General features: G+C 38.1%; 1 protein-coding gene across 2 annotated transcripts in view; it reads left to right on the forward strand.

Moving 5' to 3' along the window:
- tmem132e (transmembrane protein 132E) overlaps positions 1-15,125 on the forward strand; it is a 349,939-nt gene that overhangs the window by 287,794 nt on the left and 47,020 nt on the right. For both annotated transcript variants that reach the window (XM_019252827.2, XM_010737271.3), the window contains one exon: positions 7,758-7,898. In XM_019252827.2, the coding sequence (XP_019108372.2) occupies positions 7,758-7,898 (141 nt within the window). The remainder of the gene's footprint in view (positions 1-7,757; positions 7,899-15,125) is intronic.

Raw genomic sequence — 15,125 nt, forward strand, 5'->3', positions numbered from 1 at the left:
CACATGTTTGGGCAGCTTCTGAATGATGAAGACACAGAGAGATAATGTCAGTGTCCAGGCATTTAGCATCACAATATTACTAATATAATAATATAACTATTAAAAATACAAATGTGTTGCAATGTGGGTGAGGTGACATGTTCCTACAATAAACATTGTCACTGTGGTTCATTTTGAGTCACTCCCACACACATTGTCCTGCTGAAAATCAAAATCAATAGAGAATAAAACGTGGATTCATCCACGGATGAAAATAGTCCCCGACTAATTCTCTGTTCCATGTTGTTTGAGTAGCATTTCCTAAAAGCTACATTTATCCTTTAAAACTGGTTCATTGTATTGTTTCAGAATAAAGACAAAGAGCAGAATTTAGAACTTTAGCCCAACTTATTTACTTTAAGCACAACTATCACATACAGGCATTTTCAAATGCTCAGATATTAGAGGATAGAGCTGACCAAAAGCAATCTGTATCATGAAAACTTCAGACTTTGAGGTTACAAAGTATCAGTCCCCAGACAAAGAAAATTATCAAGTAACTTCATAATTGCAGTATTTAGCACGGTACTGTAATATCTTACCTCAGCATTAGATGTCTTTGTTGGATCTCTGCTATAATTATCTGGCTTACTCATCTCTTCTCTTAGAATGTGACATTATTGTTTGTATTAATTACACAGCACTGTAAGCTGGAACAAAGTGCTGCTGAAAACCAGACAGTTATGGCTGGATCTTAGTCTGTTTGTTTTGTAAGGAAATTTTCGTTTTTACCTTTGCCATACTTTGCAAAAGCCATATTTATCTCTGTTCTGCAATGCTTGTTTTCACCTACAAGGAATAAATCAATTCGGCGTTTGCTGACCAGCAGCTGCAGTTTCAAATTTTGTAATCTCCTCTGTGATTTTTCTCCAGCTTCTCATATTCTATCTACAGTAACTGTACTTTTCTCTGCGGCTGTCAAAAGAGAAAAAAAAAGCTGAAAGCTGTTAACTTGTGGAGATAAACAACATAGATATCAAAGTGCTCGAGATGACTGATAAGATTGCTTCTCGTGATCCGAGGGTGATGTCATGTTTGTCACTGTCTATTGCTAGGGGACCATTTTCAGCGCCAGGAAATCTGTAAGTGGTTATTGACGTGTTTTTTGTTTGTTTGTTTGTTTGTTTGTTTTTTGTGTTTTGGAAAAACAAGTTAGATAAAATACCCTGCAGCAGCAGAACATGTTGGAAAATATATTAGGTAACTTCACAGGTGAGTGTTCAGTTTCACATTTCTGCAACATGTTTCCTGATGTTGTATTAATAACAACGTCAGCCTCCAGCTCTGAAATGGTTGTACAGTTGTGTTTTGACTGGCAGGCACCAGACGTTTCCAGCTAGTCAGGAAGCCTAAGGTAGCAAAGTACAGTTATAATTAAATCGCATTTAGCATGTTCTCAAACTGCTTCTGAATAAAGCGCTGTTGGCAAACCTGTATAGTAACTGGGCTGCTGTGTGAAATGTTAAACCCAGTCTAATTTGAACACATTAGATTTAGTGTATACTTAAGTGTTTAGTCACTGTGATTAACAAGGAAGGCGAAACTTTTTTTAATAATAATTTCTCATACTGAGATGTTTCGGCTTAGACTCTCACTGAATATCCTAATCTGAAAATGTATCTGGGTCAGTGTGCTCTTCTCTAAAGGGAAACAAGTGATAAGGCAACATATTGCTAGGCACAAGGGGGGTTGTTCAAGCCATCAAAAGTGGCCATCTTTCCAGGCATATGCCACACTGGTGGTGTATGCATGCATCAAAACATGCCCTTATTGTTTTCTGTGTAGTATGAGGAATACAACACTGACCTATATACAGGCATTTATGCACCTCAATCCTTCAGAAAAGACGCAATTTTATTTTGCTCCTTGAATTGGCACATCCAGGCTACTCTACTTCTTCTGTCTGTATGACACATATGCTGCGGGACCTTTTTCCTACAAGCATTCAGATTAATCCTATATGGTGTTGCAGCCCACACTGACCACACTTGTAGGTACCACTCGAGTACATCCGGTGTGATGTTTTATGTGCCAGTGAAGTCAGGTGACGTAGTGTAAAGAGTCTGCATATGTAGGGAGTTGGGGGCAGATGGATGGATTACAATAAACACAGGACTTTCACTGCTGTTTGACCATGCTGATTTTCTGCCGTGTTGGGTATGCATTATTAGTTCATTTAAACTGATCAAAGTCTCATTATGCCATGGAAAAATTTCAGTTTTGTGACTGTACTGCCTGTGAGGACATTGTCTTCAAATGTGTGCAATAAATACTCTTTAAAAGGGCCATTGAGAAAAAAATAAAGTCTTGAAAGCTATGGTTGGATTTGATTCTGGTTTGCATATTTTAATTATTAACAGCAGCCAGTGAGACTAACTAAATTACACTGTGTGGCATGTGGCAGTTGACATGATTTCTGGCAGCTAGTGTCATGAATGGGTCATGAGAACACAGACCTTTGTGCCAAGCGGAGAGCAATCCAAACTCTTGAGTACAAGCACACCACAGAGACACTGCAAGCTGCAAAGAACAGACAAGGAAGCTGTAATTAGAGCATGCAAAGAAATAAAGAGAAGGATTTTGCGGTTTTGTTGAGTAAATATAAATATGGTAACTTTTTAAACTAGTTAAAAATGAAAGTCTCAAAGCTCCAGCATGTGGTGGATTATTTCCAAACTCTGCACTGGCTGAAAAATAGGTATTGAAAATAGAATACAAAATTACATCAGCTCATGAAGTCATTTTGGTATCAATTACAAATTGATTGCATTGTGTTGTGGCCATTACATGCCGCAGGACGGTGCTTATTTCACCCCTAAATTCAAGACAGAATATGATTACCACAGACAGATCAAACAGGCAGCTCAGAAATCTGTCCTGAAACATGTTGACCAAAAGCTCCCCTCTTTAGCAGTCCCTCAGCCAACTCGGAGTCTAATAGGTGTTGCCATGGCAGAAGGCATCTGTGTGGAATAAGTAAGTAATAGCTTTGTCTTAGCTGAAGTGGCTCACACTGCCTCTCCACTAGCAGCAGCAACAGCAGGACTCACAAAGAAGTTGGGCATGGATTATTACTGGTTACTGCTGTTCAGCTTTTCCATTTGCAATGCTCTTTCATTAATCAGTATTAACACATTTCAACGGGGGGCCCGATTCATGCCGCACACCCATGGGTAATTCTTCATCCTTTCTCATTTGTGGCGCAAAAATGAAGTGGAGTCTGTGAAAAGGACCATCTGATTAAAAACATTGGTTCTGTACAATATGCAAGCTCTGAAAAGATTATGATGAATGTGCGTAGGCTTTCATAAGCTTCTGGTGAGTTTAGGTAATGAATATAAGTACTACTCATCAGGGTTGCATCCATACCAGGAAATAGTTATGTCCTACAATAATGTGTAATTATCATCTTTTATGATCAGTATTTTTACAAGCTATAGTAATCAAGAAGCAACTGGGTCACCTCATTTAGTGAGAGTCTGAGGGTATTACGTTTCCCCTTTTCAGCTCACATCAAAGGAAATGTGCTTGATCAGGGTGATTTCTTAAACATTACATATTTCTGTTTCATCTCCCCTTGACGACGCTGCATCAGATAATTACTGTATTTTCTCTAATGTGGGGGATTTGATGAAAGAACACAATGAAAGCTGCAATAACAAGAAACAATCTTTTAAAAGCTGCAACCTGCAAGAAGTGCTTCTGTTTATTTCAGACAAATTGGAAGAGTAAAATACATCATTTTTAAAGGGAGGGCTAGTTTCTTGAATCAGAATTCCCTCACAATATTTGTCTTGCAACAAATAGTCTGTAAAATTGCACATCCATGTTTATTTAACTGTGAACGTATATTTTCTGCAAGTTGAACAAAATAATCTCAACTCAAGGTCTACTTACTGTTTTTTTTCAGAGGTTTGAACTACATCTTGGTCTTCATCAGTGATTGGACCTACTCAGTGCTGATCATATTTGACAACATACTGTCTTTCATGGTTCACATGGTGGGACCTGAGTCAGTTTCAGCCAAGTCCAGATTATTTTGTCACATATACAGTTTTGATCCCGAGGTCACGAGTGAACTTCCATGCTGAAAATATTTACTGTAAATTCTATGTCCCCACAAAATCTTCTAAATGATGTTCAGAGCCTTTTACGATCCCAGGAATGTAATTCTGTTGGTGAAATGCAACACTTTACTAATTTATTTTCTTCATTTTTTATTGGTCTTTAACAGTCAAATTCGAGAACATTGACTCTAGAAAATATAATCAAAGTCACTGTGTGTAATTCATGTGGACTGTAAACTCCTCCTCAACTTGTTAAAACTCTTTCGATTCCCATAAAAATGACCTCAGTGTCCTCAGTGGTTGCCATGGCCCCGCTTATAAAATATAATTACAGTATAAGAAAATGTCACGCGATAAATTTCTGTGAGCTCTACTCAGTACAGTAATGTCTAATTAATTTTGTGTCTATCTGACTGTTGACAACTGGGAAACAACGGTATTCATTGGACTGATCAAAAACTGTTCTAAAACAAGCGCTGTTTTTATCTTCCTGTAGTGCAACTGGGAATCGGTATTGTTAGGATTTTAATAATCTTAGTGGTACTACTTGCCATAATTTGATTAAATATTGAACAATTTGATTAATATATGAACAATGAAATGAAATACATGACGTGAAAAACATACTGTTTGTTCAGTTCATTTTTATTCTTTTTAGTTATTTCTAGTTTTTTTCTAGCACTTTTAATTACCTCTGTAAAAGATTTTTTTTTTTTGTGTGCAAGTGTTTTAACTTATCTTAATACATTTGTTGTACTGGTTATGTGTCTTGTAACCTAGCGGCTAATAAGTTGGAATTTGCATTGTTAACAGAGACAGGTGATAATCAACTTCATCATACCAGATACATGGAGGCAATATGGAAGTCAACAAACCTGTAATTAAAAGTGCAATTAAAGACAGAAAATTATTAGCTTAAACATAATTGGATTATGATAGGGCAGGGTGGGTGAGTTTTGGTGGAGATTACATGCATGCCATGAATCAAGTCATATTGGTACCTAAACTTAGAGGGGGATAGATGGATGGGATGGTAACAGGTTTGGGAGGCTCTCACAAGCTGTGTAGCACTGCTGAGACAATGCTGAACACTTCCATGAATTGTGTGCGTAGATACAGTATGCTGAACTGAAGAAAGAAGCAAATTGTTTAAGACTTTAAACTCAATGCCTGATGATAAGTGAATGGTTATAATTAGCTTGCATTAATCCCTTGTTAAATACTGTCAGCATCAAACTCAGTATGGTAGCAAATGCATTAAAATACAGATTCTCTCTGAACTCTGTGTCTATTCTGGCTGAAGAAAGGGAGACAGCTTCAGATGAAAGTCAATTGCTTTGACAAATCATGGATGAGTAGTCGATGCGCTGAGTGCAGGTTAGCGTAGCAAATGGAAACACCTCAGTGGGACGTCAGAATTTTTATCTGTCAAAGAAATAAATGGAACGATCTGGAAAGTGTCGCATGGGCCCTCAAACTTTCAGTCGAATGTAAATGAGACACTTGAGAGAAAAATGTGATTTTAGGTAATGCTTTCAGTAAGTTTGTCTAGACAGAAGTGTTGTTTGTCTGTGTGGAAAGGCAGTGCTCTCATGGCGGGAAGAGAAAAACAACACTGTAAACAAGGAAAAATCATTAAGATCCCCAGAGTTTTGCAAGCATGAATGCAGCAATTGGCTCATATTTTCATATCCAAAGTGACAACCTCCTTCTGTCTGATACCCTCCATATCATTATCATTTATCAGAAATTGAAATATTTTCCACAAGTTATGAGCCAACATTATCTTAGCTCCCAGTCTGGTTATTAATGAATTCTCTTGAAGGCACAAGGCAGACAAACAAACGCCAAATATGTTAATAATTCATTCATTTGTCTCGCATTTCATGAAAACGAGACCATCAGATCAATAATCTCCATTGGATCTGCATGTCTGTGGATGAGCTGTTTGTTTCCATCATGCATCAGTGCAGGAGTCGGGCGTGGCTCATGTGGTCAAATGACCAGAATCACGATAACTGGGAAGGGGAGAGGTTTGTTTTTGTTTTGTTTTTTTGTTTTTTCTAGTTTCTACTCTCTGCTGTTTCGTATTCTGCCAGGCCACACCTTAATAGCACATCTAGGTAAAGTCACAAAGGACAGCTGCCAGAGCTGGTTTGTTACCCATTTGATTGAAACATTCAAATTTTAAGCCGGAAACCAACACTGTCATCAATATACACATGCAAAGCAAATTAGATCATATGGACCTTAAAGTATTCTACATTAAGTCTCACAGTTATGAACCAGAAGTGCCCATATCTCACTAGAAAATCATTTCACAGTCACCTTCAACATTTAACTCACTAAATGAGATCTCAGGTTCAAGAGACTAAATTAAAATACACTTCTGTACAGATGCTGAAGGTAAATATCTTAAAATTGTCAAATTTTGATTTAGAGATTATAAATCAAGGCCTGACCACTCTATAAGAAACGGGAAAGTACTTGGAGAAGCCAATTTTCTTCATATTATTTATAAGATATTTCTTTATGTATTTGCTGTATTGCATCTTTATTGCTGCTGCAAGATTGTGGTGATTTGGGGAAATAGGTGGACGTATCCCAGCCTCCTCAGAAAATGCAGGCATTGTTAGGCTTTCTTTACTGCAAAGCGGGTGTTTGATGTCCATCTTGATTCTAGGCTTCCCGGTGTACGTGCAGTCATGCACACACTGCAGATGTACAGGGAACATATAGATGGAACATTATTATTATGCTGTAATATATTTGCAGATATTATGCATCCACATAGGTTTGTGCTGTGCACTGTATACAGACATGCATGATCAGTATGTGGACATGCAGAATCTCTGGAGGCTTTGGAAATGTATGTATTCATGTACGTGTGTGCATGTGTAGATTGTGGTTGGTGCATATCTGTGCTGTGATATGAATATATTCATGGCAAAATGAAGGAAAAAATAACTAAATAACTACATACATAGATGAAATTAAAGACATTACAGTACATCTATTTAATATGAACACCTGAGATGTTAAGAGGGAGCAGGGAGTATGAGTGGTTTTCAAGTCCAACAATACTCCCTGCTGAAGTGTCCTTGAGCAAAAAACTATGAATTCCTTACCAGTTCCAGTGTTCCTGTTCTGTAGCTCACCTTGACCTAACTGTGCAGTATGTTCTCCCTGAGGAGTTAAGGGTTATGGGAAGTAAAGTGAATCAGTAAAATAACATGATATTGTGTCTCTAGGAATGTATTTATTCTGTTATTTGTATAAAATGAAATGCTATTAGTTGTGTGTCTAAAGGTTTTTGCAAAGCATCGGAACTGATTTGGAGGCTTTCAGGTGTCAGTTGTTAAAAAGACTTTATAAATACCCAGTGCCATATAAAACCTTGTAGATTTGATTTTATAGAAAGAAAGTGTGTGACCTGAAGTAGTCCTAGCCCTCTGGCCTCATGTATCATTGCTCTGTCATCTTCATTCATCTCTGTTATTGATTCATCTGTGGAATTGCTTTTGCCATGACGCAATACGAGGAGGAGGACTGCTGCACACAGAGGGTGCTCACCTCTGACCTTGCACATAAATCATCCCCTCTTATAAAATTGACTTGTCCCATTCTTTTTCCCTTGCCGTTTTCCTGCAGGGTCAAAGCAAAGAAAGGGGTGAACCTGCTCCAGACTAAGTCGAAGAACGCCCAGTGGAAGGTGGACTGGGAGGTGCAGTCCGGCGCCAAGCATTCCATCACCACCATCGATGTGAACAAGAACAAAGCAGTCAAACAGGGGTAAGTCAACAGCCCCGGGCCTAAACACACTGCATCTGTCTACCAAGTGCAGCTGTTGATTCCTGCCCTTACTCCTGCTCCACAAAGACAGCAATATTTGTCTTCCTTATCAAAAAAAGGTCTCCAAAAAGGTTTCATTGTGTGTAACAGTCATAGTTCACTCTCTGATTAAAGGCAGCTCTTAAAAACATACCCCATTCTTTGTAAATGCCCCAGGAGCTACAGAAGATAAAATACAACCTAGGCCCAGGACAGTGACTCCTCTTTACAGCACAGAGTTAAATGAATGGAGATGTTATCTACTTAGTTTCACTACATCTGCTGTTAATTCCGTCTACGTGGAGTGATGAGGTCGATGATCTTGACTGCCGGCATTAAAATACCTTTGAGATGAGATCTTGTCTAAGAACAGTAATCATGCCAAATTCCCCAAAAGAGTAAAAACACCTAATCACAGTCCTGTAGTATCTGATGGGGCTGAAATGGACTCTGTCTGGCCAGATTTCACCGTAAACGCAAAACTTTATGGTAACAGTAAAACTAGATTTGCCAAGTGATTTGAAATCCCAATGTGGTCTAAATTAGTGTTTCTCAAGCCTTTTCACACCGTATACTACCATAGAAAATAGTTGGCTCTCCAAGTACCAGACATTAAAGTACAGTAGTAACAGTTTACAAGGCTAATTTGGTAGAAAAGGGGTACTCTTGATCCATACTTTTCTTCCTAATATTTCCCATTTGGAGCCATATTTTAACATCGTAGCCAATGATGGATGTATATGTTCACTACATGCATGAACATCACCACTTATCAGGTAAAATATAATAGGAAATGCAAACAAAAAGTACATTAAAAGGTAAAATATGATTAAACTAAAAGGTTAAAGGGACATAAGCTTCACTTTTGTGAATAAAAATGTGTTTTATTCTTGTTAAAGGTCCAGTAGATGGCTATGATATACCTTTTCTCATTAGTTCAAACATTTTGAGGTAATGTGGAAAATAAAATACAGAGAAGCAAGAAAAATAAGGGAATATATAGTTAATGAGTAATAGACATAATAGCAGTTTGAAAACTCTGTGCACTGCCTGCGGAAAATACTACACCAAACTCCCTTTAAGAAATATAAACTTGAACAATTCATTAGGCATGTGTAAAGGATATCATATGTTGACAGTTTTCCATCAATAAAATCCATAAAGATAAACTGTATTTCCGTGTAAACTTTATATTTTGGATTTTCTCGCCTTAACAACTCAATCACTCTTTTTGTTAGCTGGCAAACAGTTTCAAAGGTTGAAATTCTCACTAAAACAATGGTTGCTAGACCAGCGGTATGGAAAGCACTACACAAAATGTAACATAGCATCTTAACATTTCACCTTTTGTTTCTTTTACTATATTGGAATTAAAACTGGGAATCTATTAGAACCGAAATTGATAAGCACAAGCAAAACAGTGACTCTTTTGGATCTTTTTGTGGAACATATGAAGTGAGGGGGGTTGCAATCACTTTTAGTTACCACTCAATCCTACACACTAGTCCTTTTAACAGCTACTGGTTTAGTTCACGGTGCACAGTGGGTTAGCACACAGTTGCAGTTTGGCCTGCCAGCTCCACCGAGGGAAAGCAACTAAAAATTTACAACCATAAATCACAATATGTGATGCATTCAATTCATTAAGACCTGAGGCACTGGGACATAGGCTGGTTATCACCAAGCCTTGGAGACATTAGCAACTGCTAGGCTAAATATTGACATCCCAATGGACTCCTACATGGCTGCAGGAGAGAGAAGAGAGAGGGGAACAGAGAGGAAAGAGACAGAGTGTGGCTTTACCTGGAAAAAAAAACCCCACCATTCTTCTTTTATTTACTTCTTAGCAGCCTTTCTTGCTATATTTAGTGACCCATGTCATGTAATCTTTGCCACCCTGTCACCATGTGAGAAATGTCCAGTAGGGGGTCAAGCATGGATAAAGAAACAATGTGTCATGCCGCATTTTGTCAAAAACCCAGTCAATTCTGCGACCACCCAAAGCTTAACAACCAAAACAATAGGTATCTAAAGTTATAAAAAGCAGAGTCACGGACGAATTCATGTCTTGATGCTTTCATTCCCATGAAATTAATTGAATGTGAGCGTGAAATCTTTTTTTATATATATATATAAAAAGCACTCATGCCGCTCAAGATTTTCTTGTGGAAACGTGTTGTGAAATTGTTGCTTGTGAGCAATGTTAGATTTTTGGTCCAAATGAGTCCAGGGTTTAAAAAGGACTGCTAGATTAACATGCAAATGCGATATTACCCTCTAAAATAAATCCATTTCCTGCCAGTTTAGCTGCAAAAACACAGTCAGATTCAAAGGAGTCACAAAGATGTGAATATTATCTATTACCTCTTTAATTCTGCAAAATTAAACTGACAGATAAACACAACACATTCCTGTTGTGTGTATTTTGGTTTGTGGAGTGAATTTTCATGCTTCTTTTTGATACTGTTCTTATTTTTTTCACCAGTAAAGTTGATCCAGCCTTATTTTCTCTCTTGTTTAAGTGGATGAGCTAATACTGTAGGACAAAACCTGCAGCAGCCTCAGAAACTTTACTGTAATGAGCCCAAAAATACACAAATCCTCAAGACAATACTTTCCCCTAATTGCCCAATCCAATGCAGTAATAAGAAGTCTAATATGTTTTCTAAGTTCAATAATTGTTCTCGTTCGTGCAAGATTTAAGCAGCAACAATAAGTAACTGCACACCATTTAATGTCCCCTTACACCTCACACACACACACACACACACACACAACACACCAGCATCATTTTCTCATCTCATTGGTGAATACATCTCAGTACCAATTCTGTTAGAACATCTGCTTTTGTTTACTCAAAATTACCTGAAAACTAAGGAAATGAGGTGACAATGTTTTCCCTTCAGGGCGTCTTGTTGATCTCTTCATCACTCCTCTTCTCTCTTTATTATTCTGTTCTTATCGCATATTTTCTCTTCATCAAGTCACAGGAATTATTCAGCACATTTATCCTTCCGTAACCCTCCATCTGGAACAGTCCCATTCTAACAGCAGCAGCAGCAGCCTGTTGATAACACCACATGAACCGATGCATTATTGATCGCGGTCAATGGCTTTGAAATGAATAATGTTTTTGGAAAATGCTGTGGCATTAGGACTGTCACAGTGAGGACAGTAGAAACGGCCGATCATTTAATAGGATGATTCTTGGTTCATTTTCCCTCCCCCCCCTTTTTTTTTTGAGCTCTGAATAATTCACTGTTAAACAAGGGATGAAACAAGGAAAAGATTCAGAGCACATAGCACAAGTGCCAATAACAAACTTCTGCAGAACAGACATAGACTGTCAAGTAGCTGCTGTGTTTTCAGAGCTGCTCCATCATGACTGATGTTTCCTATTTTGAAAATGAAAATGTTTTTTGCACAATGGATGTTCTCTAGGGGCTGTTTACATATATTGTTTTCACACTCGTGAAAATCCTTTACTATATACTGTATAATATGCATTTTGTTTTGTGGGCCAAAAACATGGAACGCTTTTGCAATATGGGGAGCTCAGCCAGCAGCACGATGGACCAATATTAGCAGATTTTCACTCGTTTGGACAACGTTTTTTGATCCACATTTGTTGGTTGGTTAGTTTAAGCACTTAAGCTGTTTTCAAAGAATAGTTAAACATTTTGGGAAGTGTGCTTATTTGCTTTCTTTCTGAGCATGAGATGAGGATATCACAAACCTCATGCCTGGGCATTAAGTATAGAGCTGGAAGTACAGTACATGCTTAGCTTAGCAGCCTCACTCTGTGTCCTCACAGGAGGTTTAGTGTGAGCAGCGGCTTCAGTCCTCCATCTGTGTCTGTACAGATGCATTCAGGCACAGTATTGTGTTTTGGAAACACTCACAGTCCAGTACAATATTACTATAGTTCTGCATGTAGACCAAAGAAAATAGACTTCAGGCCACATATAATGAGTGAAATGTGAGCTGATGTGTGGCCAGTGTAGACAGATTGTACTGATTAAAATAGGAGCATATCTTTTCTTTCAGAGGCATTTGAGATGGACAATTGAAAAAACACCTCCAGTGTAGACAAGTAAGAGTGTTTACACAGCACAAAAATATATTTTTGACCTGTGCATGAAGAGAAATGGGCAGTCATGTACCGTGATTCTTTTATATATTTAAAATAAAAAAAAAAATTGTCATTGTCCATTTTTGCTATGCCGCAAGTTGCCAAATACAATTTTTGTATACGTCTCTACAAAAGCTCAATGGTTCCAAACAATCTTGCTGTGATAACAACAAACATTCACTCACCCAGCATTGCTTAGGAATAAAAAAATAGTCCCAGTATGTAAATCCTCTCAAAAGCACATGCTGTAGTTGTATTTTTTCACATTTCATACATTGGACAACTAGACTGCATTATAAAGGCAAAAAGCCAGTTCAATTTTGATTTAAAAAATGAGTTATTGTCATTTTAAAAAAATAAACAAATATCTTGAGTCCAAGAAAAATCTTTGCCTCTTTTCTAAGCACCCAGGGAAGCCAAGGCAGAACCCCTTAACATCAGTTACTGTTCTTTGTTTTTGTTTTGCTGCTCTCCCCAACACTCAAATTGAGTTTAGGTATTAATTATACCATATAGGCATGACACAATAACTCCAGCCTTGTTTTTGCTTTTGCCACCCTGTGACAGCCCAACACTGACAGCCAAGGAACCAGTATGAATGGATTAGCTTGCATAGACACAAAAGTTCAGCAGTAACCATTCACAATTAAATAGATTTTCCTGTAGCCTGATGAAAACATACTGCAAACAACATCCTCTGAGCAGTTACATACAACGTGTGTTTGAACCTCTCTCGATGGAGTTCAACGCGTTAAATCCACGACACGAGTCGGCCCTGAGCTGGCAGCTGGCATTAATTCAGTTAAATCCAAAACACGTGTGTTTGTTGCGTTAGTAAACTTTGCACTCAATAAATTGGTTTTTATGACACTATTCTCATACACGCAAAACTGTTAATAAACTAGTTAATTCCTTTTGACACCATTTGTGTGTGTTTGGATCATAATGATGAGTGAGTTGATAATTCACCCTTGTGGCCTTAGAATGCACATTGAACAATTCTCATTTTCATTATTATTATTAATATTATTTAACACATAATGATTTGATATAGTCAAATATTACAATCAAATCACTTTTGTCAGTACCTTAACTTTTGAAGGGATGAAAAGTCAAATCTGAGCTCAAGCTTTTTATGTAGATAAACAAACAAAAAAACACACAAAGAACTTCCACATTTCCATAATTCTGGCTACAACAAAACATTTTTCAGTAGTACCACCTGCCCCAGTATTCATGCTAAGCTAGGCTAACTGCCTTATACAGTAGTCCGTACTTAACACACAGAATTGATGATCTCACTCTGTAAAAAGAAAATCTTCCATCAAAACCCTGCTCTATGTCAATAAAATGTCTCTACCTTGCTCTAAATGCTTTTAAAAATCAAAAGTCTACTACAAGACTTTATAGTAGATTTAAGCATGGAGTGTTCGGACCCCCCCATTCACCATCTCTGTTCATTCTGCTGCACTGCAGTGCTTTGATCCAATGAACTCTCTCTGTTAATCAGTTCAAACAGAGCTCTGATCAAAGAATAAAATCCCCCTAAGCTCTGAAAAAGCCCCAAGCTACAACTTTTTAAAAAATATATTCTTTGTGCTATACAGACAGTACGTCATTAACCTGATGAAAACAAGGCCGGACATTCTTGAGCCATGTTTACATCCCTCCTCTCTTCTTCTAGTATGAAATCACTCATTTAAGTTTTTCCCCGCCCACTATACTTGATACTTGAAAATGTGTTTATGTTGAATTACATTTCCTCCCGTGTATCGTTTTCTTTTTCTCTCTGAAATCGTAGGAACTGGACTCAAGTGACATTAATTGGCTAACACATACATAATTTAGTATTTTGACTTAAAGGTCACCGTATATTCTCAATGAAATGTCTTGAGAGCAATGTAATAAGGCACACTGTAGACTACAGGAGCAGCGGTGAGGGGGAAAAAAAACCCATCAGTTTTAAGTGAAAACTGTCATGGATTTAGTGGTTCTTTAGTTATTTCTGTTATCCAGTCATATCACGATGCAATAAAGGGCAGGACACAGATCCAAAGTGAAATTTGAATTGTAAGTCTATGCAGTCGCAAAGATGATGTAAAGAGATAGAAACCTAAAGCAGAGAATCAATAAGGTTTCTGATAAGGGCATGTGCAGACAGACAGTGATGTGATCTTTCCTAAAATCTGCGCTCTTGGAGACACAGTTCAAAAACCTGTCAAAACATCAAGAGGAACTGTAGCTCAATGAACCTACTAAAAAAAAATAAAAAACAAAGAAGAAGAAGAAGAATCAGTGCATTGTGGACATCATTTTTCCTTCACTCCAGCGTGGTTTGTGTCGACACTGTATTGAGCGCCTGTACATGTCCTCACTCCAGTGGGCCATATTGATGACAGCTTTAGTGTGCCACAGACAGAAGGGGGTGTTTGTTTTCAGTGAGTGATGTCGAGACAAATAGGCTGAGATCTCATCACTGTGTTCCCGGAGAGGAACCTTTTGTAGGCGGAGGCTCAGGCGCAGATAGTTTGATCCAGCTTTCATTAAAAGGCTCTCAGACTGAACGACGGGATGGGTTTCTGCTTTTGTGAAGGACAGACAGCAAGCGCTTCACTTTTAGCCAAAGGTGAGGTTTGAGCAGGATGATTCTCGTCATGGGTGGAGAGAGATTTAATTTGCCCCTTCGCCACCAGTGACACAGTTACATGTTAGGCTTGTTGAACCTGAGGATTACAGGCCCAACAAGCAGGATTTTCATAGCAGGAGGGCTGTTATCGCTTCTACATCATCTGGCTTGTTTGTGTTAGTCCAAGCTGAAGACTTTGGTATCTTAACACTGCAAGGAAAAGAGAGAATGCTCAAATTTTTCATTTGCAATGCCATCAAGTCAATCAGGTCACCTACCAAGAGCTATCGATTGGTCAGAAGCAAATCTGCAGCCACTGCAATTACAGTTATTTGAAAGTGAGCGGCAGAACCAAATTTGCAGTCTCTTTGCACAAGCTCTACTCTCAGGCCTTAAGGTAGGAAAAGAAAGCCGGACAGCAAAATTAGGG

Source organism: Larimichthys crocea, chromosome III (assembly GCF_000972845.2).
Source record: "Larimichthys crocea isolate SSNF chromosome III, L_crocea_2.0, whole genome shotgun sequence".
Lineage (NCBI taxonomy): Eukaryota > Metazoa > Chordata > Actinopteri > Sciaenidae > Larimichthys > Larimichthys crocea.